General features: G+C 41.0%; 1 protein-coding gene across 2 annotated transcripts in view; it reads left to right on the top strand.

Moving 5' to 3' along the window:
* RPS6KA5 (ribosomal protein S6 kinase A5) overlaps window positions 1–13,451 on the top strand; it is a 77,295-nt gene that overhangs the window by 25,490 nt on the left and 38,354 nt on the right. For both annotated transcript variants that reach the window (XM_068148775.1, XM_068148777.1), the window contains exon 5: window positions 579–686. In XM_068148775.1, the coding sequence (XP_068004876.1) occupies window positions 579–686 (108 nt within the window). The remainder of the gene's footprint in view (window positions 1–578; window positions 687–13,451) is intronic.

The following is a 13,451-nucleotide window of genomic DNA, read 5'->3' as shown; positions in this document are numbered from 1 at the left end:
GAAAATTGCTGTTACTGACAAATGATTGCTAGTTTTTTAGTAATCCTTATGAAATGGTGTATGTTAGTAAAACTGATTCGTAGTCAACACCAAGAGTGTTTGGGTTGCACTATTACACATTTGTCTGTGTTTTGATACAATTAAATAACAGGGTTCTGAGATTTTTTTTTTTTCCACAACTGTAGACATGAAAATTGTGTAGGTTATTACAAATCATGAACTTATGGTCTAGAATATAGTAGAGAAGCATCCATTTTCTTTCTTAATGAAAGCTGAATTGAGTTCTGCACTCAATCCTCTGCCTTCAGTTACTTTTAGATTCAGGATATAGTATTAGATTAGGATATAGTATGTCCTTTAAATTTGAGACATTACTGAGTAGTGGAATTTTGGAGAATTTAGAAACTGCATAAAGTGACTTCTTCAAAGACATTTTAAAATAGTCCTTTCCGAAGCGCAACTTTCAGATGTCAGTTTACCTTAATAATGGAAAACTTTCTGTTTACTTAAAATGCATTCAGCAGTGTCTCCTTATGTGGTTGCACTGACATGGAAATACTTTTATATTCTGTTTGCAGTTGGGGATTATATATCGGGATATAAAACTTGAGAATATTCTCCTGGATTCTGATGGGCATGTGGTGCTGACAGACTTTGGTCTGAGTAAGGAGTTTCTTACTGATGAGGTGAGTATTTGAATCTTCGGTAAGTGTGCACAAAGTCCAGCGAGATCACAAACACAGATTCCATATCATTGAATTCATAAACACATTTGTGAGGGGAGGAAGAACTGCCATCTAGGCTCTTCATAAAACAAAATCTAGTAGTCAGGTTTTACTGGGTTTAGAGCTTTCCATTCATGGGTCTTTGGCCTGCTAGTGTTGCTAGACGTTTGTGTCTCTTCTGCTTTTCCCTGAAAGACCTTCATGCTCCCCTTATATGAAAAAGGAAAGATTCACATTTCATTATTATTGTCAGATGCCTTTCTAAAAATGCTTGACTTTGCTAATACTTTGCAGTGACTAGGCAAATGGAATGCTATGACTCTTCTTTATGGTAATAATAATGAGTGTATTATTATCTTGTCTCCTTCCCATGTCTTTGCGTTGCTTTTGATAAGCTTAATTGCAAGCTTTTAGAGTAAAAGCTTATCTCTCATTAAATATGTGCATAATATCTAACAGTGATCTCTGATTGTTGCCATTAGTTGTTAATTATTTGTGAGGTACAGATTTACCTCCAAATATGCTTTTTGGATTTCTAAGGGTAAAAATTGTGCAGGATTTTTCTTTTGAGAGAATTTAAAAATGGCTGATTTTTAGATCAGGTATCGGAGTTACTGAAATCTGGGCTGCGGATCTAAAAGTCTTTGTTAGAACCAGCAGAGAGGGTTTCTAAAAATAGATAACTCATAGTTTCCTCTAGAGTATTTGCATTTCAAATGGATTCTGGATTTGGCTTTTGAGTGATACTGTTTAAGGAGATATGAAATGTTACTTTCTGAAACAGGGAAGTAGTGCAGATAATGTCACTATATTCCTTTTAAAATATAGGATGAAACTAAGAGGAAAAGGTAAAACTGGTATGACAAGGGATTAGCAGGAGATTGTACTTCCTCACTTGCACTGGTAGAGCAGAGAGGAGTAGTTTTCAGCAGGAAAGAAAGATAGTAAAAGGTGTGGCTGGGATCTGCTTAGAATTGTGAGAGAAGCTATGCTAGGCACAAGACGAAGTACATGGAATGGTATTACTGCACTGATTAGGAGAGAAAAGGAGTTGTCCCCTGGCCTTTGAGACAAAGATGAACCAAACCATCATCCTCCCTGTGGTAAGAATGTCAAGGAATCCAAGACCACCTTTTAGTCTCAAAACATGTTTCTAGGAAATAGACTTCTTTCTAAATGCCACCTTCAGGGCAATATTTACAAGTAGTGCAAGGGAAGGGGAGGACTTGGATAAGCAACAGAGCTGTCTGTCAGCTTTTCTTACACTCTGAGTCGATTTCTCTTTCTCCAGTCATTAAATAAAGCAGTCTTGTTGCTTGGTCATTTAGTGTTGGTTCCTCTGTGTGGTGGTTTGAGCCTTAATGAGGATTTAAGAGCTCAGATGGGGGCCAAGGCTGAGAATTCCTCCCCCTCTTTCCCAATTGAGAGAAAAAAAAAGAAAAGGGAAGGAGCAAGTCTATCAAGAAATAATTTGGAGTTGGTTTTGAAGTAGAGAGGCAAAAATCTTCTTTAAACAATATATATAGAATAGAATTAACCAGGTTGGAACAAACCTTTGAGATCAAGTCCAACCTATCATCCAACACTATCTAATCAACTAACCCATGGCACCAAGCACCCCATCAAGTCTCTTCCTAAACACCTCCAGTGATGGCGACTCCACCACCTCCCTGGGCAGCCCCTTCCAATGGGCAATCACTCTCTCTGTGAAGAACTTCTTCCTAACATCCAGCCTAAACCTCCCCTGGCACAGCTTGCAACTGTGTCCTCTTGTTCTGGTGCTGGTTGCCTGGGAGAAGAGACCAGCCCCTACCTGGCTACAACCTCCCTTCAGGTAGTTGTAGAGAGCAATAAGGTCTGCCCTGAGCCTTCTCTTCTCCAGGCTAAGCAACCCCAGCTCCCTCAGCCTCTCCTCATATAGGGCTTGTGCTCCAAACCCCTCCCCAGCTTTGTTGCCCTTCTCTGGACATGTTCCAGCAAGTCAACATCTTTCTTAAACTGAGGAGCCCAGAAGTGGACACAGTACTCAAGGTGTGGCCTAACCAGTGCTGAGTACAGGGGCACAGTGACTTACCTGCTCCGGCTGGCCACACTGTTCCTGATACAGGCCAGGATGCCACTGGCCTTCTTGGCTGCCTGGGCACACTGCTGGCTCATGTTCAGCCTACTATCAACCAGTATCCCCAGGTCCCTTTCTGCCTGGTTGCTCTCCAGCCACTCTGACCCCAGCCTGTAGTGCTGCATGGGGTCGTTGTGGCCAATGTGTAGAACCTGGCACTTAGACGTGTTGAATCTCATGCCATTGGACTCTGCCCATCTGTCCAGCCTGTCAAGGTCCCTCTGCAGAGCTCTCCCACTCTCTAACAGGTCAACACCTGCCCCCAGCTTGGTGTCATCTGCAAACGTACTGATAATGGACTCAATCCCCTCATCTAGATCATCAATAAAGGTATTAAAGAGCATGGGACTCAGCCCTGATCGCTGGGGGACACCACTAGTGACTGGCCACCAACTGGATGTGGCCCCATTCACCACCACTCTCTGGGCTTGGCCCTCCAGCCAGTTCCTAACCCAGCACAGAGTGCTCCTGTCCAAGCCACAAGCTGACAGCTTGGGCAGGAGTTTGCTGTGGGGGACGGTATCAGAGGCCACAGCCTTTCCCCACGTCCACCAGGTGGGTCACCTGATCACAGAAGGAGATCAGGTTGGTGAGGCAGGACCTGTCCTTCCTAAATCCATGCTGGCTGGGCCTGATCCCTTGGCCATCCTGTAAGTGCTGTGTGGTTGCACTTAAGATGACCTGTTCCATAATCTTGCCTGGCACCAAATTCAGGCTGATAGGTCTTTAATTCTCTGTCTCACCCAGCCGGCCCTTGTGGATGGGTGTCACGCTGGCCAGCTTCCAGTCATCTGGGGATGACTGGAATATATATATATATATATATATATATATGGAGAGACTGGGGAAAAAAAAATAAAAATATCTATAACAATAACAGGAAGGGTTCACAAGGGTAAGGAACAAGGATGGATGGGGAAAATAAGTATACAAAACCAGTCTTTTGGAGTCCTTTGGAGAGGCATAGATGTAGCAGGGTGGAGGAGGACCAGGCCTGACCATGTGGCAGAGAAGCAGGAAGCCAACCGCAATCCTTGTCCAGGCAAGCAAGGAGCCAAAAAAGAGGTAATGGCTGCAGTATCTTCCTTTTTATAGGCTTGCTGGACAGGGAGGGGGAGTGGGACAGACTAACTCAGTTTCCTAGGGGGAAAACCCCCTCCAGGGAGGGCAAAACTCTCACAAGCCCTCCCCCCCTCCTGCTTTCGGGATGGGTGTAACCCATCACATTCTGAATCTAATCCATCCTGTTTTCAGTATATACCTCAGAAAGCTCTTCATTTTACTGTATTTTTTGCTCATATTTTCCTTCCCATTTCAATCTTCCCTGTCAAAAAAGCTCAACATTTCTAGTGTTTCTTTTAAGGAAAAAAAGTATTTGCAATTGTGGTCTTCACTTTCAAAGAAGTTGTCTGCGCTTGACTACAGTTTTTGTGTGTGCTATTGTAGTTTAGCTACTGAACCTAAACATGATTAGAATGACTCATTTACTCAGAAATTGTCATTTTGTATTGTAGCCTTTGTAGACAATTCAGCTAGAACACTTAGAATTCACATTACAGAAGATACTTAACTTACACTTCTGAAGTAATGTGCTTACAAGAGGTGAAATTTTCTTGCATAGCTTTGTGTCTGTTTTCAAGCTCATTGTGTGGGACTTGGATAGAATTACACAACTGCATAAGTCAGGTACAAGTGCAGCATTTGTAATTTCATCAGACCAATAGACTTTACTTTCTTTACTTCACATGTCTTTTCTAGCCTGCCCTGCTGCTTGCAAGAACTTTACCTTTAAAGTAGTATGTTTACGCAAGTGGGATTTATTGTCGTAATCCCCTCTATTTGGATTGTATTTTTTGAAACGATATATTGAGGTTGTTAAGAATGTATAAAAGTTATCAGCAAATATGAGCACGTACTATATTTAGAATAGTTATCAGAGGGAATGCTTTATCATGTATTTATAAATTTCAGATGGTTTTGTTAGTTAGGGATATGTGCCAGGACACATCCTAGTTCATGTGTTCATTATCCCTACTTTAATCTGATGGCTGTTAAATTTTTCCAGGTACCTGAGCAAGTATAAAACTAACAGAAGTTGTTTATTATAAAAGGAGTGTACAATTTCTTAGCTATAACAACTATGGCTGATTATATCACTATTCAACAACGTATAAATGGGAAGCTGTTTTTCCTAAGCACTGTTAGAGTGAAAAGAAGCAAATGCACATGACTTCCTGGAAAACAGAAACCTATTGATTGCTGCCTGAAGCACGAGTGTGAAGAATGTATTATCAAATACCCTCTTTGTTTTACAGTCATTATGTAAAAGTCCTTATAACATGCAAGAATTACAGTTCCAGGCTGAAAGCAGTGTGGGTTTAAGAGCTCTAAGGCATTTTGCACTACTGTTTCTTTGAAAATTGAAATTTCCCTTGTACAAGTGAAATGGCAGCTGCTATTGCCTTTGTTTTATCTTTAAAATGAACTCTCTATGCTTGTATTTGCATGCAAAAGAAGCAATAACCTGACTGGAATAAAGTAGTTGAATAAAAGTGAATTTTTATCACAAGAAAATCTTGTATGAAGTGACTTCAATTACCAAGATACTGAAATTTTATTTAGTATCTCATGACCTGCAGTAAGTAGCCTAAGCATAGAATGGGGTTAGGTAAAAGATTGAGATTGAAATGAATAGTAACAGTTTTAGTATTAAATTTTGTAATTTGCATTCTTAAGCCTGCGGTGAATTAAAGACTATTTCTGATTTGTAACTCTCAACTGAATTGCAAATAAAATCAGACTTAAAGGACACTTTTTAGCCTTGTACTTTCATGCATCTCAGTTGAGTTCATGTCTTAATTGGGCTGTAGCATATATGGACAGGTGACATAAATATAAATTGCTATTATAAGGGGCACGGGGAATTGATAGAACTAAGAAACTTTGTATCAAAATTTCTCAACTACTGTTTTGTTCATTGTATATGTGCAATCACTTTAGTATTTGCTTTGTTGGCTCTTTTGTGTGTGTCTGTGTTTTCCCTTCTTCAAGAGTCTTGCTTCTGATTTACTTTTTAAAACACCACACCACACCACACCCCATATGTTTTTTGAGGGTTTTTTGCTTACTTATTTCCCTTATAGTATATTTACAGAATCCTAGAATTGTTTTGGTTGGAGAAGGCTTCTAAGATTGAGTCTGACATTACCTAACTCTACCAAGTCTGGTGCTAAACCATGTCCTACAGCACCACTTCTATGAGTCTTTTTAAACACCTGCAGGGGTGGGGATTCAATCTCCCCCTTGGGCGAGTCTGCTCTAGTGTTTGATAACCCCTTCATTGAAGAATTTTCTTCTAATAGCCAATCTGAACCTCCTTTGGAGCAACTTGAGGCCATTTCCTCTTGTCGCTTTTTGCTAGGGTGAACACCCTAGCAACTTCCATTCAGGGAGTCATCGATGGCAATAAGGCCTTCCTTGAGAGTCTTTTTCTCCAGGCTAAACATCCCTAGTTCCTTCAGCCACTTCTCATAAGGCTTGTTCTCCAGACCCTTCACCAGCTGCTTTGCGCTTCTCTGGTCACACTCCAGCACCTATTAAGGTCTTTCCTGTAGTGAGGGCCCCAAAACTGAATGCAGTATGCAAGGTGTGTCCTCACCAGTGCTGAATACAGGGTGACAACCACTTCCCTGGTCCTGCTGGTCACACTATTCCTGATACAGGCCAGGATGCTGTTAACTTTTTGGCCAGCTGGGCACATTGCTGTCTCTTGTTCATCTGGCTGTTGATCGATACCCCCAGGTTTCTGTTACATCTGGTCCTCTCTGGTACTGTAAATGTTTATTTGACTTCTCTTAAGCATTGGTTTTTTTCCTTTCTCTTTTTATTTGCTTTTTTAAAAAATAGATTTTTGAAGGCTTATGGTGGCAGCTAGTAGAATTCTTCCCAGAACTGGTACTTACCTTACAATTTTGCCTCCCTTTGAAGAAAGGATTTTTTCAGGTTTTGATTTGTGTATCAGTTCTCTCTCCTTGGTACTGTTACCTCTCTCTTATCAAATGATGTTTTAGAAGTCTGTAAAAAAGTCAGAATTTTGAGAAGAACCTAGTACAAAACATTCATCTGGAATGACAGTGGATCATACATGCATTCCTCCCCCACAGTAATGTTCTGTTTCTGATTTTTTTTTTTTCCTTTTCCTGCAAATTTGAGGCTATTAATGGGAGCTGGGAGCTAAGAGTGGCAAGCAATGCAGGCGTGGATTAATAGGCTCACTGATCAGTGGCACAGTGCCACAGACTCCAAACAAGATTGGAGCAAGCCTAGTGGCAATAAGACAAGCTCAGAAAACAGTCCAGTGGTTATCTGATAAGTTTGTCTTGAGGAGGGAGGCTTGAGGTCAAGCAGGATTTGAAGTTGTTTGATGAGGATCAGTGAGGTACGCAGCCAAGTACAGGCATCCCTGCAGCACATTCTGATACAAGCATCAAGAATGGGAACCTGGACTTCAGCTCCCAGCTTCCCAGCTGAAGGTGAAGGTGGCCCCTAGCAAGCTTTGTCAGGGTACTTGGCTGCGTCGTGTCAGTGTTGGTCTTGAGCACAGATGCCTTAATGCCTAGGACTGGGGAAAGAAGTTGTAGAGCCTGTTAATAAGCTTATGGTCTTGACATGATTTTCCTAGGAAAGTTTTCATTGCTTATGCTTGTAACCATAATAGTTACAGCTTTCAGAACTCTAATTACATCTTTGTGTTGATCTCTAATTGCAGGAAAGATCAACCACCTCTGGTTTCCTTCATTAGAGATTGGTTGCTTATGATGGGTTGAAATTTCCCCCCCAGCATTAACTTTGTCAGACCAACTCAGTTAGAAGCAAATGAAAGCTGTATTTACAAGCAAAATCTACACTCTACAATGGAGTGCAATGAATATGTACAAAATACACAGTATTTACAATGTTATATAGATATTTACAATTAGCAAACAACACAAACCACCCCCCAGTCAGAGACCAGGGAAGCTGTTCCACTGCCCCCCTTCCCCCTGTCCCAAGAGAGAAAGGAACAGAGAGAAAGCTGAGGTTAGACTTAACGACGCAGGCAAGGTCAGCCAAAAAGGCAGGTTAATCTCTCCTGAGCAAAGCAAGCAGAGAAGAGAGCAGAAAAGTGAATTGTTTCAGTACAGTTGTAGTGGTTTGAGCTTTAACTGAGAGTTAAAAGCTCAAATGGGGAAAAGGCTGAGAATCTCTTCCCCACTCCCCCCCCTCCTCCCTCCAAACAAGGAGAGGAAAAAAAAAAAGGGTAAGGAGCAAATCCACTAAACAGCAATCTGGAGTCAGCTTAGAAGTAGAGAGGCAAATAATTTTTTTTTTTTTCCTTCAAATTATATATATAACAACAGGGGAAAGAAAAAAGGTTCACAAGGGCAAGGAACAAGAATGGATGGCAGGGGGAACAGAAAAAAAATAAATAATACAAAACCAGTCTTTCTCTGAGGAGGTGCAGAGGCAGCAGGGAGAAGGATCAGGTCCGGCTGAGGAACAGGAGGGCAGCTGCAGTAGCTCACATCCAGCAGAGGCGGGAGCCAAAAAGGAGATCCCACAGCTATGATGTCCTGCTTTTTATACCCTAGCTGGGCAGGGAGGGGAAGGTGGAACAGACTCAGCTTTCCCAGGGGAAACGCCCTGCAGGGAGTGTGAAGTACCCGCAAGCCCTCCACCCTGCTTTCTTCTTTTGTTTTCAGAAACCCACCACAACAGTCAATCTTATAGCAGATATTTCTCCAATTAATTTGTTTAGAATAATCTTTAGTTTTCCTTTATACACCCAATAGTGATTTATTTATATTTTTCTACTTTTCTGCTCAAAATCCTAAATTTTAAAGTTGTAGCCTAAAACCACCACATTGATGTACCCAAGAAACATTAATGACTTCAGGGATGAAGGTGGTTCTTGTAGTAATCAGCAAGCAATCACTGGAAATCATACTTGACTGGTCTGATAGGCTTCTATGATACCTTGTCTGGCTGTGTGGATGAGGGGAGAACAGTGCATGTTGTCTATCTCAATTCAGCAAGGCTTTTAATGTTGGCTGAGTGACAGGATTATGATCAGTGGCACAGTCTGTTTGGAATGTTGTAGCTAGTGGTGTCCCTCAGCAGTCAGTATATGGTCCAGTTTTGTTTAGCAACTTCATCAATAGCCTCAAAGATGGAATAGAGTGTACTCTCAGAAAGTTTGCTAATGGTACAAAACTGGAAAGAACAGCTGATGTAACAGAAGATTGTGCTGCCAGTCAGCAATATGTGGACAGGCTGGAGAGTTGGGTGGGGATAACTTAATGAAGTTCAAGGGCAACTGTAATCTGAATCTGGGGAGAAATAACCCCCTGCACCACCACAAGTTAATGGTTAACCTGTTGGAAAGCAATTCATTGAGGATAGACCTGGAAGTCCTGGTAGATGACAGGCTGACCGTGAGCCACAACTACGGCCTTGTGGCCAAGAAAGCCAAATGTATTCTGGGATGCATTAAGAAGAGTGTGGCATTGGGTGGAACAAGGTTCTTCTTCCCCTCTACTCTGTCCTTGTGAGGCCACATCTGAGTACTGTGTCCAGTTCTGGGCTCCCCAGGTCACGAGAGTCAAAGAACTGCTGGGGGGACTCTAGAGAGGTCTGTAAAGATGATTAGGGATCTGAAATATCTCTCCTATGAGGAAAGTCTGAGAGATCTGCAGTTGTTTGGTCTGGAGAAGGCAAGACTGAGAGGGGTTCATAGCAATACTTATAAATATCTAAAAGGCAAATGTTCAGAGGATGGGGCCAGTCTTTTTCTGTGGTGTCCAGTGACTGACAAGGGACAACAGGCACAAACTAGAACACAGTAAATTCCATCTGAACATGAGGAAAAGCTTTGGTGACAGACCACTGGAACAGACTGCTCAGACAGATTGTGGAGCCTCCTCCTCTAGAAACTTTCAAACCCATCTGAACACTTTACTGTGCAGCCTCCTCTAGGAAAACTTGCTTTATCAGGGAGGTTGAAGCAGATGATCCCCAGAGGGCCCTTCCAATCCCTACCATTCTGTGATCACAAGTGCACTTCTTGAGAGCCAAAAGCACAGCATCACTGCAGGTCTTGCTTTAGAACGTGTTAGCAGTGTACCATCTTGTGCAAGAATTGCAATACCATGCTGTCATGTAAATTTTAACATCTACCATTCATATCTGTTCCATGTGATCCCTTCACCAATTTTGAGCTTTGTCCCTGTGCAAAGACATCTTTTGTTTTAGCGTCTTTATTTTATTATCGCACGCTGTGCACAAACACCCTTCATCAAAGAAGAAACTTGGTTTGTAAACACTTCTGAATAACAATCAAAACTACCAATTTTCATGTGCTGGAATATTTATTCACCAAATAGAATACAGAACAAAGTCTTTATGTTGTTCGTAACTTTACCCCTTCTAAAAGGTTAGTTTGAAAATATAAATCTTCTGGGGAGTGGATTTCTTTTTGTCATATATATGATATGCAGACTGCTTCCAACTTACTGGTGAGAAGCATTTTCATGCATGAATGGTGGATTTTACTGGCAACCCTGAGTATTTTATGGAAGTTGCAAATGTTCAAGTAGCTCGGTTTGCATGGTGAACAGGTTCACATGAAGTGTGCTTAAAGAGAACCACCAAGATGCATAGAGTTTTACCTGAACTATGATTTTCAGTAGTTTGATTTTTCATCTATAGACCTGGCCTGAAAGTCAGTATGAAGAATTTTACTACCCATGCAACAAGGAAGAATTGTTCTTGACTTTAAGTAGAAGGACCATATCTGTATTAAAACCCTTGTTTTAACTTGCTACGTGGTTTCAGAGTTCCTCCAACAGCATTTATGCATTCCCCTTGTCTTGCTAGGTTGTTACATTTTGAAACCTTCATAATGATGAAGTCAGATCAAGTGAATGGAGTAGTTTATTTTGCCAAATTACAAGTATTGACAAGCATAGGAACCTCATAAGAATGTTGCTGGAATCTGGGGGAGAACCCGTTGCAAACATTCGTAGTAACTATTATTTCTTCATAACAAAAACATGACAAGAATCAGTGAGAAATTCTTGTCTGTATTGGAGAATTTTTCAGTGCATGTGTGGAGAGCTGGTCCTGAGAACAGCCCTGAATGTTTTCAGTGAGCTGCTGTCTAGCTACCTGGTTCCCTTCTATTCTGTTGTACCCTCTTGCCCTGTGTTACTAGGTGCTACTTAATTGTGGAGATTGTGCTGACAGATGAAATACATGCCATCAGAGACTAGCTACTCTCACACTTCAGCTCTAGAGGTGGTTTATCTGTTCTTTGGCCCAGTGGCACTTAAGAGTTTCTAGGTTTGCAGTTTGTTGTGGGGTTTTTTTTGTGCTGAGTAACTAAAGGAGTAGTTCTTAAGCTATTTGATTATGTTTCTATGGTATTTTATATGAAAACAGAAAGCAAGAAAATTGAAGTCCCAGCAAATTTAACAGCTGGGAAGGGCCCTTTCTCTAATATTGTGTGATTTGCATTTCGTGTAATTCTTACACTAGGAATTATGCACTCTAGGATTTAACCCAGTCTTTGACTATATCCTGCCACTGCTTTCATTGACAAGAAATTCTTACTAGAGAGCACATACGCTACTGAAGGACATTTAGAGAAGAGCAGCTTTGAGGTTCATTTTTGTCTGGGTTTTTGTTTGTCAAAGTTGCAGAATTCATTTAAGGGATTTGGTTTCATGGTTTGAAGGAGTATGATAGGAGTGTGGCTTCAGTATGTGTCGTGTCTGACGTTCAGCTCAGTTAAGAACAAAGCACATTAAGTAGCAGGAGAACAGAAGCATCTGTTCCATTTCAAAGGCGACCTTTCATATAGTTGGAGAAATGGGTCCTGATTGTGAATGCTGAAAAGAATTACTGCAGTGAATACTTGGCTAGTCCTTCGGCTAAAATATGTTTACACAAAGACCATTGTGAATGAAATAAGATGGTAGGACCCAAGTGTCTCTTGGAGCAGTGGCATGTTTCAATGTGATTTACTAAGTTGAAGAATTACTTCAAAGGCCATAGATTTAAATGTTAAATAATAGGTCTTCAAATGGCATAATGATTCTTAAGGCATTTGAGTGTTTCATATCTGTACTCACACTTTGGAGATAAGATCTCCCATGCTCAAACTCTGAAGCAATTTCCAAAGCAGTATTCATGTGGCAGAGATGCTCTCCTTAGGCTTGTTGCAGACATAGAACTATGTATTTGGTGTGTGCCTCAGTATGCTGAGCCAGATACGTTGAACACAGCATCTGGTTATTCTTTGCAAGTGTGGTGTTTTGTTTTATTTATGTTACTCTGTTTGCTAGCTTTATCTGAACTCACCCTTTCCAGCAATCACACCTCTGTAGTCTTTCATGCTGCTGTTTGGGTGTTTTTCTTTGTACATTTATTTTGTTCCTGAGGCCTCTGAAACAAGATCTGTTGGGTTAAGACTTTGTTTGAAAGTTGGTATTTTTTTGGGTTGTTTTTTTTTAATCTGTTGTGTTTTTTTCTTCTGTTTTTCAAGGGGTCAAATAGCATGCTCCAGTTTACTCAGTCTGTCTTGTACAAACAGCCAGCTTAGTAACATATTGGGTGCATTTTGTGCTTAATGTTTGTAGAGAGATTGTTTCTCTTCATGTAACTTCTAGTTACCTGCAGAAGTCTAAACAGAAAATTTATTTTCTTTAGTACTTACCAGCCATTAACTCAGGAGGTACTCAACATATTAGCCCTTACTTGCTTGAGTCTTCAACCTTTCAATGTGGGTCATCTTTTGCTCTGGGGCCAGTTTGTTCTTTGTACTTTCTTGGAAGCTGATCTGGATGTCCTGTCTGTCATGCTGTGAGCAAGCATGACAGTCATAAGATGCACTTCACAGTTATGCAGATTTTAAGTTTCCAGAGGCATGGTTATCTTGAGGGTTTTTGAGTCCCTGGACTAAAGATATTCTCTACTTGTTGAAGGAATTGATAATACTGTGTAACAATCTCTTGGGATCCTGTCCTCTGCTCTAATAGAACTTTTTTTTTCCTTCAAAAACATTAGTTTGCCCCTGATGTTCTGTTGTCTGTCTTCCTAGCTGAAGATGTTTTCAGTGAAGAATTAAAGCGTTGTTTCTCGGATGCAATCTTTGGGCGTGTGTGATAAAATAACGCAGGCCTTCACCCTCTAGGTCTTGGGAAACACACATGCTGAATCTGTTGCCTCTATTTCTTTGTCCAGTTCCCATGCCCTTTTGGATGTGTTATGATGTTGAATCAGACATGTTCAGGGCATCTGAGCTGTGTGATGTTTTTATTTATATTTTTTTGCTAGCACTGGAAACTAATCAATCCTTTTCACACATTAACTTCCTAAATCAGACATAATATAGAATAGCCTATTGTCTAAATAGTTGGTGGCCAAAAGGCAATTTGGCCCTGTAGATACTCATCTATTAGCATGTTGTTCATGTTAGATTCCTTGGCTCCCCTGAAGTCTCATCTAATTCCTGTGGTTTCTCTTTGAAATTGCAGTTCTTGTCCCACATACCGTGTCATGACCTGTTG

This window comes from Melanerpes formicivorus, unplaced genomic scaffold (assembly GCF_026170545.1).
Source record: "Melanerpes formicivorus ecotype bairdi unplaced genomic scaffold, bMelFor1.0.p_v2 SCAF_17, whole genome shotgun sequence".
Taxonomy (NCBI): Eukaryota; Metazoa; Chordata; class Aves; order Piciformes; family Picidae; genus Melanerpes; species Melanerpes formicivorus.
This window is presented reverse-complemented; position numbering and strand designations above follow the sequence as displayed.